The sequence below is a fragment of the Takifugu flavidus genome, chromosome 19 (genome assembly GCF_003711565.1).
Source record: "Takifugu flavidus isolate HTHZ2018 chromosome 19, ASM371156v2, whole genome shotgun sequence".
Classification (NCBI taxonomy): domain Eukaryota; kingdom Metazoa; phylum Chordata; class Actinopteri; order Tetraodontiformes; family Tetraodontidae; genus Takifugu; species Takifugu flavidus.
In genome coordinates, this window is record NC_079538.1 from 6,957,120 (window position 1) to 6,975,462 (window position 18,343).

Sequence of the window (18,343 nt, forward strand, 5' to 3'; positions counted from 1 at the left end):
CTAGCACTTGAAAACTAGTCTGATGGAGCACCAGCCCCAGTTGTACCAAGTTCTGGAGGAAGGCAAGAGGCTTCTTCTCTCTGTTGGCTGCGTAGACTTGGAGAACCAGCTGACTCAGCTGGGTGAACACTGGCTGTCCTCTACCACCAAAGTCAACAAGGAGCTGCATCGCCTCGATTCAACGCTAAAACACTGGAGCAGGTCAGCGCCATGATTTTCTATTGGCTGACCTGGCAGTCGTCATGCATACAGCCTGAAGATAATCATCAAAAGTTGGCAGAAGAATAAATAATTTACTCCTCTTTATAATGTCAAGGTACCAGAACGAGTCTGCAGAACTGAGCCACTGGTTGCAGTCGGCAGTCGACCAACTGGAGTTCTGGACAGCGCAGTCAGTAACAGTGCCTCAGGAGCTGGAGACTGTCAGAGATCACCTGTGTGCCTTCCTGGTTAGTCTAGTTGCAAAATCAGAAATACAACTGCCGGTACATACAATATTACAAATTACAAAACAACTATTTGTGTGGCAGGAGTTTTCAAAAGAGGTAGATGCCAAGTCATCCTTGCGCTCATCTGTGCTGAACACTGGCAACCAGCTACTGCGACTGAAACGGGTCGACACAGCTGGCCTCAGGTCAGCAATGGGCCAGATTGACACTCAGTGGGCAGAGTTGTTGACGCATATTCCTGTTGTACAGGAAAAGCTTCACCAGGTTTGTGAAAGCACCACACACATAAAGTGTCCATATCAATATCCCTGCAGTATTGCTTATCACTCTCCACATTGGTTGTTTTTAACTGCTTATCACTCTCCACATTGGTTGTTTTTAACTGCTTATCACTCTCCACGTTGGTTGTTTTTAACTGAAACCTTCCTGCTGTCATACTTTAGTTGCAAATGGAGAAGCTGGCATCACGACATGCCATCACAGAGCTGATGAGTTGGATCTCTCTCATGGAGAACATCATAGAGGGGGACCAAGATAAAATCCAGGCAGTTTTGGGCTCTGAGAAAGTTCAAGAATTTTTGCAGAAGTATAAGGTATAGATCATATGTACACGTTAATTTACTGGCCAGTTGTGGTGTTCTGAAAAACAAATCATTAACAGCTGGCCACCTTTACTCTTTCTCTTAATGCATCTTATTTATCACACTTTTGACATTGTTATGTGTCTTTTACAGGGTTTCCGCATAGATCTGACCTGTAAGCAGTTAACCGTGGACTTTGTAAACCAGTCAGTGTTGCAGATGAGCAGTCATGATGTAGAAGGAAAGCGCAGTGACAAAACAGATTTTGCTGAGAAACTTGGAGCAATGAACAGACGTTGGCAGATTCTTCAGGGGCTTATTGGCGAAAAGGTGACGTATGAAGTCAAGAATAGAGGTCTTCTGGTAAATTGTGGTTTGCTGTCACTTATGTCTCTACATTGCGGTTTAATTTTAGATTCAGCATTTGGAGGGACTCTTGGAAAGTTGGATGGAGCATGAAAGTGGAGTTCAGGCCTTGAAAACCTGGCTCACTCTGCAGGAGGAGAAACTAAAGAAGAGGAACAGGATAGAGGACGTAGCATCGGTGCAGAATGCACTCAAAGACTGTCACGTATGCACTCCTACATCACTGACATGTCAGCAACAAACCATGTGAGGTTATATGTTTCTGAGATTGTTTTCAAAAAATTATAATGTTTCAGGAGTTGGAGGAATTAGTAAAGGAAAAGGAGAAGGATCTAGAGAAAGCAGAGGAACGAGGAAATGCTCTCATCCAGAAAGAAAATGGTTCAGCCTGCTCTGTTGTCAGGGAAACTCTCAAAGGCCTTAAGCAGTCATGGGCACGCTTAGACCAAATGGTGAATCATTTTTATCCCCTAAAATGATAGTTATTGTTGACTTTTTACTGTTGTCTTTGAGACATTTGGTCATACGTTCTCCTATTCTTCCCTTCAGATAATCCAGAAGAAGGGGAACCTGCGATTGGTGCTTGAGCAGTGGACGTTATACCGCCGTGCTTCAGAGGAGATTAATGGTTACCTGATGGAGGGCAGATACTCTGTTTCTCGGCTGCGACTCCTCAACGGTTCCCTGGAAGCTGTCCAGCAACAAGTGGAGAGTTTAGAGGTGAGGATTACAAAAGCTGTTTTTAAAGTGCTATTCATAGCATTAAATGCCACAAAAAACAATTCTAAAATGATTTTTTTGGATTTCTAGGGTTTACAGGAAGAGATGGATAAACAAGAGAGCAGCTTGAGGAAGTTTGGTACCGTAACACACCAGTTACTGACAGAGTGTCACCCATCTGTGGCTGAAACGCTCAACAGAGCTCTCCATGACGTCAACATCAAGTGAGGATAGTACAAATTCAAACCCATCACTCAAGCTGTGCCCGGCACGGCTGTGGTCACACTAGCTTTCACACCACGTCTCTCCTCCACAGGTGGAACCATCTACTAGAGCAGATCTCAGAGCAGCTGAAGATCGGTAAAGACCTTCAGGGTTTGTGGCAGCGCTACAAGTTGTTGCACAGCCAGTGTGTCGCAGGAGTTCGTAGACAGGAGGAATGTGCCGATCGCCTCCTCAAGAGCGCTACTGACAGAGAGATCACAGAGGAGGAGAGCAGCGCCTGGATGAAGGACTGCAGTGTGAGTTGAGATGAGTAGTAACTAAGGAAACTAAAGGCCTCTAGCCCTGAAACCATTTGCCCACCACGCAAATTTAAAAGCCTTGTTTTCAGCTGCCGAATATAAATGGCATCCTCTTCTTTTGTCGCCAGGAATGTGGATCCTCACCACAATGTAACAAAAGTCTGTTGAAAAGCAGACCGCCATAGAAAAGACAGGCTTGTGATTTACACTGCAGGGGTCTGGGGGTGTCAGTGGATTACTTTGCTTTGGTTGGATCATAGGGACTGAGGAATGCACCTCTATCACTCCAGTGAATAAAGCCAAAATTAAAAAATAAAAAGAAATTCTCATTATAAACTGACTTTGTTGTAGGTATTTAAAGGGTTGTCTTTCCTTGTGTGGCTTCTGTTGTGTTCTCCAACCTTTGCCTCTCTTCTCACTTTGCTGTTGCAGGCATGCCTTGGGGGCCAGGCCTCAGTACAGGAGTCACTGCAACACCTACAGACTTTAGGGGACCAGCTCAAGTGTCTTGTTGATGCTTCTTCTTCAGCAGCCATCCAGTCTGACCTGCTGGCACTCACCTATCACCTAGCAAAACTGGAGCACTCCCTTCAGCGGCAGCAGGAAACACTTCAGGTAGGAAAGCATTATTAATAGTACAGTATATAGAGTCTTGTTACGCCGTACAGTCTTGTGATTATTTTTGATTCATGTTGTATAAATTTTCTTTATTCTTACTGTGTTTGAATGGCTGTAGTCTGAATCTCAGGCCTGCGAGGGTTTCAGAAAGCAGTTAAATGTGCTGATTGGTCAGGCTGAAGAGGCAGAGGAGGTGCTGAAGCAGTCTGACCCAGTTGGCTCATCTGAGGTTGCTTTGGTCCAGAAGAAAATGGAGAAGTTGAGGGTAAGAGAGTGGTATTCTGTGGTTTTTGAACTTGACAATATGGTTTGTCTGAAAACAAATCTAAATACATTAAACCAGGTTCATCTGCTGAAATTGAGCAGCCTGTCTCCAGACCTAGAACGGATAAACGAGCTGGTTTACAGGCTGCCAGTCAGTGACAGTGATGTTAAAAGACTGCAGAACCTTAACAGAAACTGGGCTGCTCACACAGCTCACCTCAATGAGAGGTTCAGGTACTTATGTTTTTTTTTTTTACCATGACTTTAGGTGGTAACACGTGCAGTACCTCTTAAAACTAATCTTTTATATGTTCTAAATGTCTTTCAATAGTAAACTGCAATCAGTCGTGCTCCAGCAGCAGAGCTTCCTCCAGAAATGTGAGACTTGGATGGAATTCTTGACCCAGACTGAGCAGAAGTTGACTGCTGAGATCTCAGGAAACTACCAGAGTCTGCTGGAGCAGCAGAGAGATCATGAGGTCAGAGGTCAATACAAACATACACATAGTCTCTTTCTCTCGCTGTTATGTGGTAAAACTACGTTTGTTTACAGCTATTCCAGGCAGAGATGTTTAGCAGGCAGCAAATTCTCTATTCCATCATCAATGATGGCCATCATATATTGGACCAAGGATCAGTGGATGACAGGTAAAGACACGACCATTTAAGAATCAGAACAAATACTGAGAAGCTTTACGCCGTTCTCACTGCCTCCAACAGAGATGATTTCAGTGTGAAACTGGCCTTGCTAAGCAACGAGTGGCAGGGAGTGGTGAGGCGAGCTCAGCAGCGAAGGGGAATCATTGATAGTCTTGTTCGCCAGTGGCAGAATTACCAAGAGACAACGGAAAAGCTCCAACGATGGCTTCAGGAAGTGTCACGTGATCCATCTGTATATCAACCCGGCGAGCCTGTAGCCCTGCTACAAGCCCGAAATCTATTAGACGAGATTCAGGTAGATCCTGTCACAGCGGGTTTTGGTTTTAAAACGCTAGATTGAAATGTTCCTCTAATAAACTCCCATCTTTTCTCCCACCTTAGTCTCCTGTAGTTAACTTTTCCCCCCTCTGTGCGTTCCCCTCGTTTCTCTTCCTGCAGCAGAGAGAGCGAGTCCTCCACAGGCAGCAGGGAAGCTACATTCTGACAGTGGAGGCTGGCATGAGCCTGTTGCTGTCGGCTGACGCTGTGTCTGAGTCCAGCCTGCAGGCAGAGCTGATGGAGATTCAGGAAAGGTGGAGACACGCCCACCACCGCCTGGACCAGCAAAGGAGAGAGCTGCAGGGCCTAATCAAGGTCTGGTTATTTTAATACATATGTATATATCACATCGATGAGCAAAAATCATGACCAGAAGTCATTTGATTAATTCCCAAAGGCTTTTTTTTTTGACTTATCAAGAGTTTGCCAGGCTAAGTCATCAGATCTAATTTGGTGTGTACTTCTCACAACTTCAGTCTACTGTCTATCTTTGAAGATAATAATAACTGGGCTACTTCTGAGTGACTCATAAAAGGGTTTCATTGGGTTATTTTGCAGGGCAACGTGAAGATAGTTTCAATTCCTTGTGTAGGAATTGAAAATCTTGTCATAGAACCAAACAAGTTCTAATAATGTCCCTATTTTAACACTGAAAGTTTTTGCTCTTCGTTCTCTGTCTTATTCTCTACCTTCAGTTTTCACATTGAAGGCACTTCTATTTATGTTAGCCTCCCCTTAACTTTTATTTTATCATTACTTTCTTTAAATATAGCCCCTAGCATTCCTTACCAAATATAACCCTGTTTTATCCTTCATTGGACAACTACAGAGACTCTAAAAATAGACTTAATCTCTGCCCCTCTGGGCAAAACTTTCCTCTCTTTCTGGTGAAGATAAATTTATGTGGCTGTACAGACACCCTTCATCCAAAGGTCCTGATTAGTAAAAGATCTGCATTGGCCTTATGCTTGTTGATTTAAATCTCCATGTGTGTGTAGAACTGGGAGCGGTGTGAGAAAGGCATAAACACTTCAATGGAGAAGCTCAAGGTCTTCAAGATGAAGCTTTCGGTGCCGCTGCCTGACAACCATGAAGAGTTGCACTCAGAGCAGATCAGATGCAAGGTGAGGGCAGTCTGTTACACTTATACACTGGAACATATCAGCTATTTTGAACCATTTGTCCTGCTGAGACATTCTCTGCTTCTCACCCACATTATTACACAGACAATGTGTCACATACATCAGTTACCTTTAGCCTGGCTATCAGGATAAACACACACCGGCGGCTTCCTCGGGTCTGCTTTTTTTCCACGAATCTTCTTTTTTATATTAAAACCCCTTTTTTCCCCAAAAAAATATTCTATTTTAATTAAGAATGAATAAAATGCTCCTGCTTGGTAGATTTCTGACAAAGTGTAAAATACATAGGAAAAAAGTGATGACGCCTGCCTCCATGTGCAGCCATATTTCATGCATGACGCATCCTTTTCAGGGAAAAGAGGGTGAGAGTAGCATCATCTGAGGAGTGGGGGGTGGGGAGACACAGCAAGTGCAGACATGCGCATAAGAGAGAGGGAGTGAGAGAGCATCCCTCTTGGCTGTGGGGGTGTACATATGTGCCTGCTTCCTTTTGTGCGTCTTGCGTAATGAGCGCTCCACAAATGACTACTCTGCAACGAAGACCCACCATGACAGAGGAAGAGGAGATGCAAGGTTATTGTTGCTGGGCTATTTGTGCTGAATATATGTTGTTTTTCTTGTTATTTGTGTTGGTATTATTCACTGGCGTTGCAGAAGGTGCAGCCGCGTCCGTTGGTCTTCAGCCATGTGACTCTGATGTGGCTGATGTTGGTGGTTAGGACTCGGGCTCTTTACCAGGCTCCTCAGATCATCATTTGCTGTCCTTCCTTTGATACAGGAGCTGGAGGGCAGCGCGGCTGGCTGGACTGATGACCTTGCTTCCTTGTTCCTCCTGAGAGACTCCTTGGAGGGCACAGTCAGCACAGATGACATCACAGTCTTGCAAGAGCGACTCCAGCTGCTACAGTGTCAGTGGGGAGAGGTCTGCCACCAGGTAGATTCCAACGCTACACATGACTGTCACGCAGAAATGATGCTGATGCCATTTTTCTTAATATCTGAGCGATCTCCCCCACTTTCTGCCCACCAGCTGTCCTTGCGCAGGCAACAGGTGAGCGAAAAGCTGAACGAATGGGCCGTGTTTAATGAGAAGAACAAGGAGCTGTGTGAGTGGCTCACCCAGATGGAGAGCATGGTCTCACAAAATGGAGACATAAGCATTGAGGAGATGATGGAAAAGCTGCGCAAGGTGAGAACGCAGACGCAAAGTTCCTCAAATTAAAATCCTTCCTGATACGTTTGGCCATTTTGCATGGGATCACCCTGTTTGGTGTCTTTCTCCCAGGACTACCAGGAGGAGATCAACGTGGCTCAGGAAAACAAGCAGCAGCTGCAGGCGATGGGGGAGCGTCTGGCGAGGGCCAGCCAAGAGAGCAAAGCTGCCGAGATCCAGCAAAAGCTCAACAAAGTCAGCGAGCGCTGGCAACACCTTTTGGACCTCATCGCGGCCAGGTGAGCGTGCCGAAATGTTCTCAGCAGATAAATATGTAGGCTTCAAACGGTAGAGACCATCACTGAGGTTCGTTTACCGGCCAGGACCCGGCTCAGGATTTATTACTGCTTCCTGACACTCACATTGGCCAATTCATCTCCCTGCAGTGCTGCTAGAATTCCCAACTTTAATTGCGCTTGTAGAAGATTCAGTCAGTGGAGCTGCAATGCAAGCAAAAAAAAAAAAAATCACATTCCTCATTCCTCCTTTGTGTCTTCTTTTTTACTTGCTACTCCTTAGTAGCAGCTATTCAGCTGTTCAGTGTTTCAGAATGCTTTGCAGTATATTTTCTGGCCGTTTATCTTCGGGACCCAACTGCTAAAATAACAGCTGCACTCTTGCAGCAGGGAACTCTTAAAGTTACTCTTAAGCTTCCCTTAAAAGCTTTTTTGTTTTGGGATCCACTGGGTTTTTTTGGATGTTGTTATGAGGAGTTTCCTTATTTCCCTAAAAACATGTCGAATCAGCAAAGTTGCACTTGGATCCTTCATCCATTGTGTGTTTGTGTGTGGCGCCCTGATTCAGTCCAGCCCTGCAGCACATGCCTCTGACTGTAAGTCTGTTTTTGGAAACAGCAGCACTTGTCACTCCAGGGTACTCACCCCCCCCCCCTCGCTCTTGTTTCTCACTCCCTTTTCTCTCTCTCTCTCTCTCTCTCTCTCTCTCTCCCTCTCTCTCTCACACACACACACACACACACGTCTGTTTGAGGTTCTCTTTTTTTAACCTTGGAGACCAACAGTTGATAAGTCACAGTTGTGCCACCCCCAGACCAGACAGGAGAGTGTTTGGATCGACGGTGTAACACTTCCCGACGTTAACGTGGTCTTTGGGAATTCTGTCCCACATGGTTTTGGATTTATTATCGGATGATATGGCAGGTTGCCAGAATGATCAGGACCTGCCGGAATGTGACTGCGATGTCAACAGGCAGGACGAACTTTGGAATTTATTAATTTATTATTTATTCATTATTGATTGTTGTGGTGTTTATAGCTTTAATGAAGTTCATCTTTATTAATATAATATGAAAACATCATTCTTATTTTGCCAGTTTGTATCTATGTGCAGTTCTGATTTAACAGTGTGTAGAAATACATTATGTCTTTAGCCACCAACACTATTTTTCTTGAATTGTTCATCAAGTAGAGTTATACATGTATCTTTTGTGCTTTTAAAGTGACTGGTGTGATATGAGTAGACGAATGGTTGCTAACACTGTAATTTGGTTGAAGCTTATAGTGGCAACATTTATTGCAGCGTTGGAATGAGATGATTTCAGATTTGAGGTAGTTTCCAGATGATGTCTGGGGTCAAGTCAGGTCATCTCACTTCCCTCTGAAAACGTTTGCTTGGACCTCATATAATAATCATTCACAGACTTCTTCTGCTGCTCTTTTTAACTCATGACAGACAACATCCTGTATTGTCATCCACAGTGAAGATTCTAACAAACACCTCAAATAGATTTCTCTTTTTATTTAAATGTTTTTTCCTCCTCTGCATTATTCCTCTAAATTCAGATGTATCACATACAATGGTGGGGGGGTGGTGGTGCTCTTTACTACTGTTAGGTTATGTTGCCATGGTAACGACATGCCAACTCATAAATCTTCCATCAGGGTGAAGAAGTTGAGGGAGACCCTCGTGGCTGTTCAGCAGTTGGAAAAGAAGATGAGCAGCCTGCGTTCCTGGCTGTCTCACATAGAGATGGAGCTGTCCAGACCGATAGTCTACGACACCTGTGAGGAGAAGGAAATCGAGAAGAAACTCAACCAGCAGCAGGTAAATGGAACCACACACAGGACAGTCCGAGGTTCCACATAAATATGGTCATCTAAAACATCCACGCTCGATTTAACAAGCACCTAAAGACACGGTCAATCGGCCAAAACTTCTTCCCTGCCAATACTAATAATAACTCAGCCGTATGATTCAGCTGCTGGACAAGAAGTGATGCTGAACATCAGGAGGGAATCGTCCGCTTCTTTTTAAAGCTAGCTTATATTCAGACACCACAGCACCTCTGCTTTCCCCCAGAGCTGCAACGTACAAGCCCACACTTTTGTTTTTATATTCATCACAAGTTGTTCTTCCCCGCTTGCAGGTGGTGCAGAGGGACATAGAGAAACACAGCACAGGGGTGGCATCGGTCTTGAACCTGTGTGAAGTCCTGCTGCACGACTGTGACGCCTGCTCCACTGAGACTGGATGCGATTCCATCCAACAGTCTACCCGAGGGCTGGAGAGACGCTGGAGGAATATCTGTGCCATGTCCATGGAGAGGCGGCTCAAGTGAGCACTTGGTTCATCTACATAAGCACAAAATCATTGTTTCTAGTTTGTTTTCTAAGATCTCAAGTAACATTCGCTATCAAGTTATTAGCTAATTATTGTTGATGAGAGACTTAACTTTTCTAAATGGGATGGCACCAATGCACACATACCAGCTACATTCTGCAACTGCGCTGTTTTTCTGCTTAAGGATCGAAGAGACGTGGAGGTTGTGGCAGAAGTTTCTGGATGACTATTGGAGGTTCGAAGATTGGCTGAAGACGTCAGAAAGAAAAGCAGCTCTGCCCAACTCATCTGGAGTCCTCTATACTGTCGCAAAAGAAGAGCTCAAAAAGTTTGAGGTGTCCAATTTGTTATTATCAGTTTGCACATTTTAATGTGTGTGAGCTTTTATTTGGCGCTTCTAATGGGAAAATGAGACTGTGGACAGACGCACGCAGTAGGAAAAAGAGTAAATAGTGTCGCGTTGCTTCTATCCGTCTGCAGTGGTGCAGTGGTGTGCTCAGCTGCTACAGTCCGTCAACATGCACGTGCACATTCCTGCTATCTGATAGTGTGGCGTCAATCGGGGCATTGAGATCGCTGATATTTCTAGCTGAGTCCGTAGATACTTTCTTTCAAACGTGTGTTTGCTTTTTTCCAATTTCCATTCTTTAACATCTACTAATTTATTATTCGATTATTATATGATTCGAATTCTTTTGTAGGTGCAGAGCTGGAAGTAGTTGTAATGATTTGGATTTAGGGGCAAGTTTTAGTTTGAAGGTTTTCTTTAAGATCTAAATTCCTCTGTTTTGTATTGCAGGCCTTTCAGCGTCAGGTACAAGAATGTCTGACCCAGCTGGAGCTCATCAATAAACAGTACCGCCGTCTGGCCCGGGAGAACCGCACCGACTCCTCCTGCCGACTCAAGGACATGGTGCATAACGGGAACAGGAGATGGGACAACCTGCAGAAGAGGGTGACCGCCATCCTGCGCAGGCTAAGGGTACCATCACATTTCATATGCTTGGGTTGCTGAGTGGCGCTGCCGAGTCCGATGAAAGAACTGCGTTCACCTCCAGTTGTCACATTTGTCCCTGTGTTCAACATCCTGCTGCATTGTCTATTAGCGTGTAAATGATGTTTAAGCAGTCGCTTCGATGGTCTCATTTTGTTCCTGCAGCACTTCATCAGCCAGAGAGAAGAGTTTGAGACGGCGCGAGACAGTATTCTGGTGTGGCTGACTGAGATGGACCTGCAGCTGACCAACATAGAGCACTTCTCCGAGTGTGACGTACAGGCAAAGATAAAACAGCTCAGGGTGAGACTGCCACAGCTTTGAGTGAAAATTCTAAAAATAAGTGAGCAGAAGTGAACAAACGCTGGTGTTTGTACAGCTGTGCTGTAATAACACTCTCTATAAATATGATAGAGTAAAATCTTTAGGTTTTTGGAGAATCTATATGTAAAGATGTTTGTGTCATCACTCAGGCAGGATCTCACTATTTATTTGGAGCAATGCAGAAGATATTTATACACAGATTGGATGGTCTCCTAGTCACTATTATTAGTCATTAGTCAAGTATTTATTGGTAATAAACAAGTTTCTATTATATAGAGATCAAAATCTGCTGTGAATTTATAGCTATTACCATCTATACATTGTAACACGAGATACATTCCATAGTCAGTTAGCATTCAAAAATAAAAGCAAAATTCAAAACTAATATTTAAAAAAAACCGAAAGATTTATGCTTTTAAAACTTTTAATGTTCTCATATTTTGAGTTTTGCTAACTGGGAATAGGTCAGGTGTTATTTAAATGAATGTTTATAAATACCAGCGGACTGAGTTGCAGTTTGAATTGTCGCTAGATGCCATTTGTTCTTTTCCTTCTCAGGCTTTCCAGCAGGAAATCGTTCTGAACACAGCAAAGATTGAGTTGGCGCTGAGACAGGGCGAAGGCCTGATTGAAAAGAGCGAACCTCTCGACGCAGCTGTTATTGAGGAGGAGCTGGAGGAGCTGCAGAGGTACTGCCAGGAAGTCTTTGGCCGTGTCGACAGATACTACAAGAAACTCAGACGACTGCCTGTAAGTACAAACGTCAATGGCTTTAGGTGTCGCAGCGAGATAAGGACATTTGACTCTGTCTGAACACACGGCAACATTTGTACGACAGCTGCCCTCCTTCACCACCTGCGACGCGCTGAAAACAAATGCCGTGCAGAATTTAACGACCACAGCTGCTAAAGGACAAACTACACGCTTACGTTCACCTCACGTTACCCCACCCCAGCTCCACTTAGTCTCAACTCTCAAAGGCAAAATGATGTATTCGTCCTTTCTCTCTTCCAGCTGGCCGACGATGAGCTTGATGGCTCCGACAGAGAGCTGGATATGGAGGTGGGAGCAGAGCTCTCTGAGCTCCAGTGGGGCAACCCCTCTTCCCCCCAGCCGTCCAGTCGTCCAGCTTCCAGCACCACCACCTTCACCTGCACGGACCTCGCAGGACGCGACACTCCAGCCAGCTTAGATTCCATCCCATTAGAGTGGGACCATGACTACGACCTGAGCAGAGGTCTGGACAGTCCTGGAGGACGAGGACTGAGGGAGAGGAGTAAAGAGCAGGAGGAGGAGGAGGATGAGTATTTGAGGACGGCTGCTGCTGTGCTGTCAGGTCAGTACATAGGATGGATAGTTGCAGATTGCTTGTGGGTGTTATTGATATTAATTTTGATTGTCTTTTGGGACAGTTTTAGAAAGGACTGTATCATGTGTAACAAGCCACATTCACACACAGCCTATCCTTGCCTAGCGTTCCCTAGAAGGAAGTTTATGGGAAATCGGCTGAAACAACAGACATTAGTCCAGCACAGCCTCCAGTGATGTGTTTAGTTTCTTCTCTGAAAAATAAAATAGTGGATAATATTTAACTGAGAAAGCTGTCAAACAATATAAATAGGGGGGGCTCAGGATAAAAGTCCGCACATATGGGTGGGTATTCCAGATAAAAGTAGAGTGTATTTTCTTTCTCTTCTCAGACGTAGTTATTCCAGAGAGCCCAGAGGCCTATATAAAACTGACTGAGAACACACTGAAATCATCCTCTGGTAGGAAACAGCAGGCGCTGGTGTGGCAGCATGAGCATGGAGAGCATGCCATAACCTGAGACTAAAACCCTCTTTTTAATACTACACGAGCAGAGATCATCCAGGCTGCATGTCCCATTATCCATTACAACGTATGGAAAGATGATATCACAGCATGCTGTTCCATCAAGAAGAGTAGACATCAGCCATTGCAGTATCGTCACATATTTCACAGCTAATATCTACATTTACATGTTAAAATCACTTCTACGTTTCTTTGATTTGACCAGTATTTTTTGGTGAATGCATGCCATCCCTGCATCAGTCGGCACCAACAGCATGCCAACGTATATTTTTAGCGCTGGATATTTGCTTTTTCCTCATGGTCCCCTGACTTCTATAGGTGAGCCTGGACAACTGGAGGCCAGTCTGAGGCAGCTGGATCAGGCTCTGAATGCAGGCCGGCAGCACCTTCAGCAGAGAGAAGCCTTAGCCAGCAGCTCCAGTCCAGACATGGATTCTACATACATGGGATATGTGAGTCCTCTATAGACCTCATTAAAGGCAAAACTAAATACTTGGTGTCTGCAAATGCACGTTACTAAAAGTTTTTCTCCCACTGAACTCATTTGCCCAGATGCGTCTGATGGGGGAATGTCGAGGTAGCATAGACGCAGTGAAAAGAGCAGAGGGAGAGCTAACGGAGGACGAGGATGACCTTCCGGGTCTCACCAACCTCAACGGCACGGATGCCCAAGGATCAGGTCAGGACTTTTCACTTCCCCCTGTATTCAGATGTTCTGTACATGTCCTTGACCATGTCACCTGATGCTGTCGTGTCCCTCCAGGTGTGATCGAACGCTGGGAGCTGATCCAGGCTCAGTCCCTCAGCGAGACACACAGGCACAAGCAGGATCTGCAGCAGCTGAGCTCAGATCTGCAGAACATGAGGGCCTGGCTGGGGCGGTCCGAGGCTGAGCTCGGTCAGCTGCGAGGGCTCGTCCACAGTGCTGACATACACACCATACAGCAGAGGATCAAAAAGCTCAAGGTTGCCAGTTTGACCTTGATATCCAGTCTAGAAAACCATTTCTTGTCTCCTCATTTGTTTCATTTTCACTTCTACACTTTTTCTATACCTCTATACTTTTTTACTACATATTTTGTTCGTTTATCTTTTCTGTTTGCTTACAACTTTATCCTTTCAGTCACCTTGTGTGTATCGCGCCGTGTTCACTTCCTGTCCTACATGTCCTGACCACTAGATGGCGCTTTGAGCCTCCCTCTTTGGTTACTTCCCGCAGGAGCTGCTGAAGGGGATGGACGCCCAAAAGTCAGAGGTCTTATCAATCAATCTCAGAAGTGCGGACTTCCTCCAAACAGAGCATGAATCTGAGGAGGCGTGGGAGCTGCGGGAGGGTCTGAAAGAGATGAACGCATCCTGGAATCGTCTCGGTGCTTCTCTGGAGGACTGGAGGGAAGAATTGCAAGGGGTGCTGATGCAATGTCAGGTACTAAAACACACATACGCACACTTTCTAGCATTATTTCTGCTTCTGCAGACGGTCATATGTCCTATTTTTCCACATCCGCACGCAGGAGTTCCATGAGATGAGCCACGGTCTGCTGCTGTGGCTGGAGAACATAGACCGCAGGAGAAATGAAGTGGTGCCCATCGCTCCAGGACTGGACCGTGAGACATTACAAGCTCATCACAAGACTTTAACGGTATGCCGACGAGTGTGGGTCATCTCACCACGCGTCTGTGTTTATTCGTTCATGAAGTCTTGAGTTTGTGCTGTTGTCTTGAAATCTGTCCCTCTAATGCTCTCACAGCAAGTCAAGCACGAGCTGCTGGAGTCCCAGCAGAAGGTCTCGTCCCTGCAGGAGCTTTCAGCTCAGCTGCTGGTCACCACGAGTCCTCTGGCTCCGCTGCCGCAGACCCAGAGGTCAGGACAGGGTCGGGCTCAGGGCAGCGAGTGTCTGGAGGCCCAGGAGAAGGTGCACGTGATCATGAACCGACTGAAGCTGCTCCTGAAGCAAGTCACCTCGGACCTTCAGGGTTTGGAGACGAGACTGGAGGCCGTGGACAGACAACAGGTCAGGAAATGACAACGCATTGACAGTCCTGCCTTCACGGTCACGTTTAAGCTAAATGATACTTGTGTTTATTCCCCAGGAGTGCTTATGGCCTAGAGGCAAAGCGGAAATCTGCCACTCAACCAGTCCGATGTCAGAGGTGACCGGGCGCAGTCGCAAACAATTGGTAATGTTTTTAGCATCACCGCCTGCAGGGGGCATCCTCTCCACATAAAAGTCTCGTTTTATTATTCTTAGTGATACATGTTTTGGTTTTTTTTCAATCGCTCTGCTAACTTGTACATCGAAACTGTGTTGCGCCCATCATACCTCCCATTTTGAGATGGTTTTCTTTTTTGCCATCCGCATCACATCAATCTGCCAAAAACATACAAGAAATCCTGGCTTTTCATCTCAAAAGGACGCGGCGGTTAATTCATGTGTTAGCTTTTGCATCCAAGCAGCTAAACGTTTAACTTTGTAATTCTGTTTCGAGGCTTAGGATCTAGTTTCGAGAAGCCAGATTTCTTGGTCCTGATGATCAGTCATTGATCATGTTGCTCTTTAGCTGTTGACAATTTGCTCTCAAGCTATGTTATGGCTCCTTATGTCATTTGTTTTTCTCTCATCTGAAGCTTTGTCTTTATTTGCCCTTGACTGAAACATTCTTTCCTTTCTTTTACCCCTCCCTCCTCATTTCGTGGTACAGCCCCGAGGCAAAAGTAGTCAGGCCCACCCAGGACACCCCGAGAGCGTCCCACGCCACAGGTACCTCTCCTGGACTCTAGAAACAAGGGATCATGATGGAACCAGTCTAGATTTTAGAATGTGTTCAGTTGTGCTTGACTCCTTAATTATAATTGTGGTTTTAGTTGAATTGTAGCCTCTGTGATTGGTTTCGAAGCTGCTTTCCATGATCGTCCCTGTTTCCAGAGGCCGTGTTACCAACTCTTAAACGAGCGGGCAGCTCCCTGCCTCAGGCGGCTGCCCGTCTCTTTTAAATGTTTGATCCACTGCTTCTCTTTGTGCTGCTTTTCAGTGCGGTATAAAAAACAATGTCTCCTCCCTACGCTGTTTCTGTCTTCATGAAATGATTCCAACCCCCCGTCGTCCACCAGGTGGTGTCAGCTGAAGCTCAGTGCACGCTCAGCTTCCTTCAGACTGTTTTTCTTTGTCACGTTTCTTTCCTGTTTCGTTAGCCTCATGGTTGAAAGCAGGATATGAACAAATAACTCCTACTTCTTTCCCCTTCTGTCTAAACTCCCACTTTTCCATTTCCAGAACTCCCTCACGTCTCTTGTTTCTAACAGCGAATGTTCGAGTTCTAAACTATCTGTAGTAGAAACGTGTGGCACCTATAGATTCGTGTAACGAGTTCCCTTAAGAGACGTGTGATGCACCACACGCAGCACTAAATAAAACTGTGCCGAAGGAGCGTCGGCGTGTTCGACCCTCCTTCAACCTTAATGAGGACGAGCTGCAGTGAGAACACAGTGTTCCTCCCCTTGACTCTTGGCTCCGTCTGTGGACGTCTCCAGAAAAGCATCTTGGCATTTCTGCCGTGTGTGTTTGGACTGAGACGTGACATTGAACTCTCGCACACTGGGCACTGAAGCCGGAGCTTTTCCCAAATCCTGGAGAGACGCGGTCCGCCCCGTCACAAAGCTCGTGGTGTTTGTTAGTGTGTAGGTCAAATGTACACGTGTGCCAAATCCCTCTCACTGGGTCCATTTCATGCACTTTTGCAGTACTTTTCATTTCCTGTGTGTAGTGTCAGAGTATTTGCAAACCTGTTAATGCAGCTAGAAAATATTCGATCCAGAACCGCTGATTTATCATCATTTAATGATAAAACACTGTTGCTGACCAACGCGATTGATCTCTAAGAGGTATTGTTTTTTAGACTTTGTTAGGTCTGCTGGAAGCACAAAACCGGCAGCTGTTTTCTCCTGTGTTGAACTCGTGTCTGTGTCCTCCTGCAGCCAGAGCAGATCGCCAGGCGCCGCTGGCTGCGCTTTCTCCCGTTCTGACTCTCCGGATGTCGTCCTGTCGTCCCCCACGAAGGCTCCGTCCTTCCTGTTCCGCGTGCTCAGGGCTGCTTTTTTCATCCAGCTCCTCCTCCTGCTCCTCATTGGCCTGGCCTGCATGGTGCCCATGACGGAGGAGGACTACAGCTGCCATTACGCCAACAACTTTGCCCGCTCCTTCCATCCCATGCTGCGCTACATGAACGGACCTCCACCCATATGAGAGGGAGCCAAAAATCTGTCCACAGCTTTTCCAAGGACTCCACTGACTCCGGTGAATGTTTCCTTGACACCTTGTGCCCTAAATCAAGAGACTGCTATACGAATGATGTTTTTCTCTACCATCACACACACTCTCAACCCTTTAAAACCCCGACTCCAGAACCAATGGACCTTCATCTGGAGACCCCCCATCCCGTTTTAACTTAAATATGTATCCTGTTTTTTAAGGTTTCTGAAATCCACCTATGAAAATCAACAAAAACAAAAAGCACTCTTTATATACCAAAGGCCAACGTGCTTTTTGTCCATGGAACCCAGTGCTGCTGCTATTTATTTAAGTGTTTAGTCATTTATTAAGTTATAATTACTGAACCTGAAGCGCTGCCGTGAGTTTGAGACGTTCCTGTAATCAGAGAAGCTGCTCACACTTGAAGGATGAACCAGCACAGACGTCAGGGAGTTGGAAGTGTCACCTGAGTCTGGCCCTCACACGTTAGCGATAAAAGCCGAAGCACTGACACGAGCACCGCCGACGGTACCGCACTGAAGCCGTCTGGCAAAGATGGCCAACTTCCCCCCCCTGAAGTCCTTGTAAGGTTGTGTTTCGCTTGAATTTCAGTATTTAATCAAAAGGAGCTAACCGGAAGTGGGCTGAACGCTCGTTCAGGAGCCTCCGATGATGTGTATATTTTGTCGAAATGCCTTTGAATACAGCTAGTTATTTTTTTATTTGCCTTTTTTCAGCCTGCATGTGAAATTCTGCTTTTAAAAAAGCACCACAATCACTGGTAGCGTTCTGGTAGGTGGCCTTGACGGGAATTAGCGAGCTTTGTAACGAGTCTTTGGTGAAGTCACATCACAGCATTGTCATAACAGATCCTGTAAAGAAATCTTAAAATTGTTATTTATGTATGTACAGTTTCTTAACAACATCACAAAGAATTTCCTTTTTTTGTTAAAATAAAACATGAAATGTTTAGTTTGGTTGTTCATTTTTTACATTTATTTTATGCACAGTAAACAAATGAGAGGTCAGGTTGGACTGGATTTAATGGCTCAAACGGCTTAATCGGCTTTATGGAAAGCTTTCAAACAAGACAAAGATTTAAGGACAGAATATTATAGCTGCATGTTTGTAGTGCAGGCATTTCTATTTGCATCCATTTAGAAGAATATTTGCTTAAATCTTCAAAAAAATTAGCTTTTCTGTGGTTTGGTTTTCGCCTAAAAAAAACTTCTTTCAAGCTGTTGAAAAGAGTCGCCATGGAAACATTTGACAGAAATGAAGCAGTTCTATTTTTTTGGTACGTTAATGAAGCTTAACTATGCTGAATGAAAGAACAAACAGTAACTGTGGCATCTATGCGATGTGATTGAGATGTGATTTTTTTCAGTAAATCAGTTCAAGCCTCCCTGATTCCTCCCCCCCCCCCCCCCCCCCACACACACACCCACACCCAATTAATTTTAAGATGAGCATGTCTGCTGGGATTTCTAAAGTCACAAAAAAAAAG

The 18,343-nt window shown here is 45.2% G+C and overlaps 1 protein-coding gene across 2 annotated transcripts in view; it reads left to right on the plus strand.

The window, feature by feature from the left end:
• syne1a (spectrin repeat containing, nuclear envelope 1a) overlaps positions 1-17,808 on the plus strand; it is a 91,059-nt gene extending 73,251 nt beyond the window's left edge. Inside the window, exons 111-148 of one of the 2 annotated variants that reach the window (XM_057016973.1) lie at positions 5-201; positions 317-449; positions 531-713; positions 893-1,042; positions 1,184-1,360; positions 1,446-1,601; positions 1,693-1,848; positions 1,946-2,116; positions 2,207-2,340; positions 2,433-2,637; positions 3,073-3,255; positions 3,377-3,523; positions 3,602-3,756; positions 3,854-4,001; positions 4,076-4,170; positions 4,243-4,477; positions 4,621-4,815; positions 5,499-5,624; positions 6,421-6,576; positions 6,673-6,831; positions 6,928-7,094; positions 8,757-8,919; positions 9,242-9,429; positions 9,620-9,770; positions 10,235-10,417; positions 10,595-10,732; positions 11,312-11,503; positions 11,768-12,089; positions 12,454-12,522; positions 12,905-13,038; positions 13,139-13,265; positions 13,350-13,552; positions 13,806-14,012; positions 14,101-14,229; positions 14,338-14,601; positions 14,681-14,767; positions 15,290-15,348; positions 16,563-17,808. In XM_057016973.1, coding sequence (XP_056872953.1) covers positions 5-201; positions 317-449; positions 531-713; positions 893-1,042; positions 1,184-1,360; positions 1,446-1,601; positions 1,693-1,848; positions 1,946-2,116; positions 2,207-2,340; positions 2,433-2,637; positions 3,073-3,255; positions 3,377-3,523; positions 3,602-3,756; positions 3,854-4,001; positions 4,076-4,170; positions 4,243-4,477; positions 4,621-4,815; positions 5,499-5,624; positions 6,421-6,576; positions 6,673-6,831; positions 6,928-7,094; positions 8,757-8,919; positions 9,242-9,429; positions 9,620-9,770; positions 10,235-10,417; positions 10,595-10,732; positions 11,312-11,503; positions 11,768-12,089; positions 12,454-12,522; positions 12,905-13,038; positions 13,139-13,265; positions 13,350-13,552; positions 13,806-14,012; positions 14,101-14,229; positions 14,338-14,601; positions 14,681-14,767; positions 15,290-15,348; positions 16,563-16,830 — 6,312 coding nt within the window. In that variant the 3' untranslated portion in view covers positions 16,831-17,808. Of the gene's footprint in view, positions 1-4; positions 202-316; positions 450-530; positions 714-892; positions 1,043-1,183; positions 1,361-1,445; positions 1,602-1,692; positions 1,849-1,945; positions 2,117-2,206; positions 2,341-2,432; positions 2,638-3,072; positions 3,256-3,376; positions 3,524-3,601; positions 3,757-3,853; positions 4,002-4,075; positions 4,171-4,242; positions 4,478-4,563; positions 4,816-5,498; positions 5,625-6,420; positions 6,577-6,672; positions 6,832-6,927; positions 7,095-8,756; positions 8,920-9,241; positions 9,430-9,619; positions 9,771-10,234; positions 10,418-10,594; positions 10,733-11,311; positions 11,504-11,767; positions 12,090-12,453; positions 12,523-12,904; positions 13,039-13,138; positions 13,266-13,349; positions 13,553-13,805; positions 14,013-14,100; positions 14,230-14,337; positions 14,602-14,680; positions 14,768-15,289; positions 15,349-16,562 lie in introns of both variants that reach the window. The other variant, XM_057016972.1, reaches the window with a different exon arrangement.
• Positions 17,809-18,343: the final 535 nt, after the last annotated feature.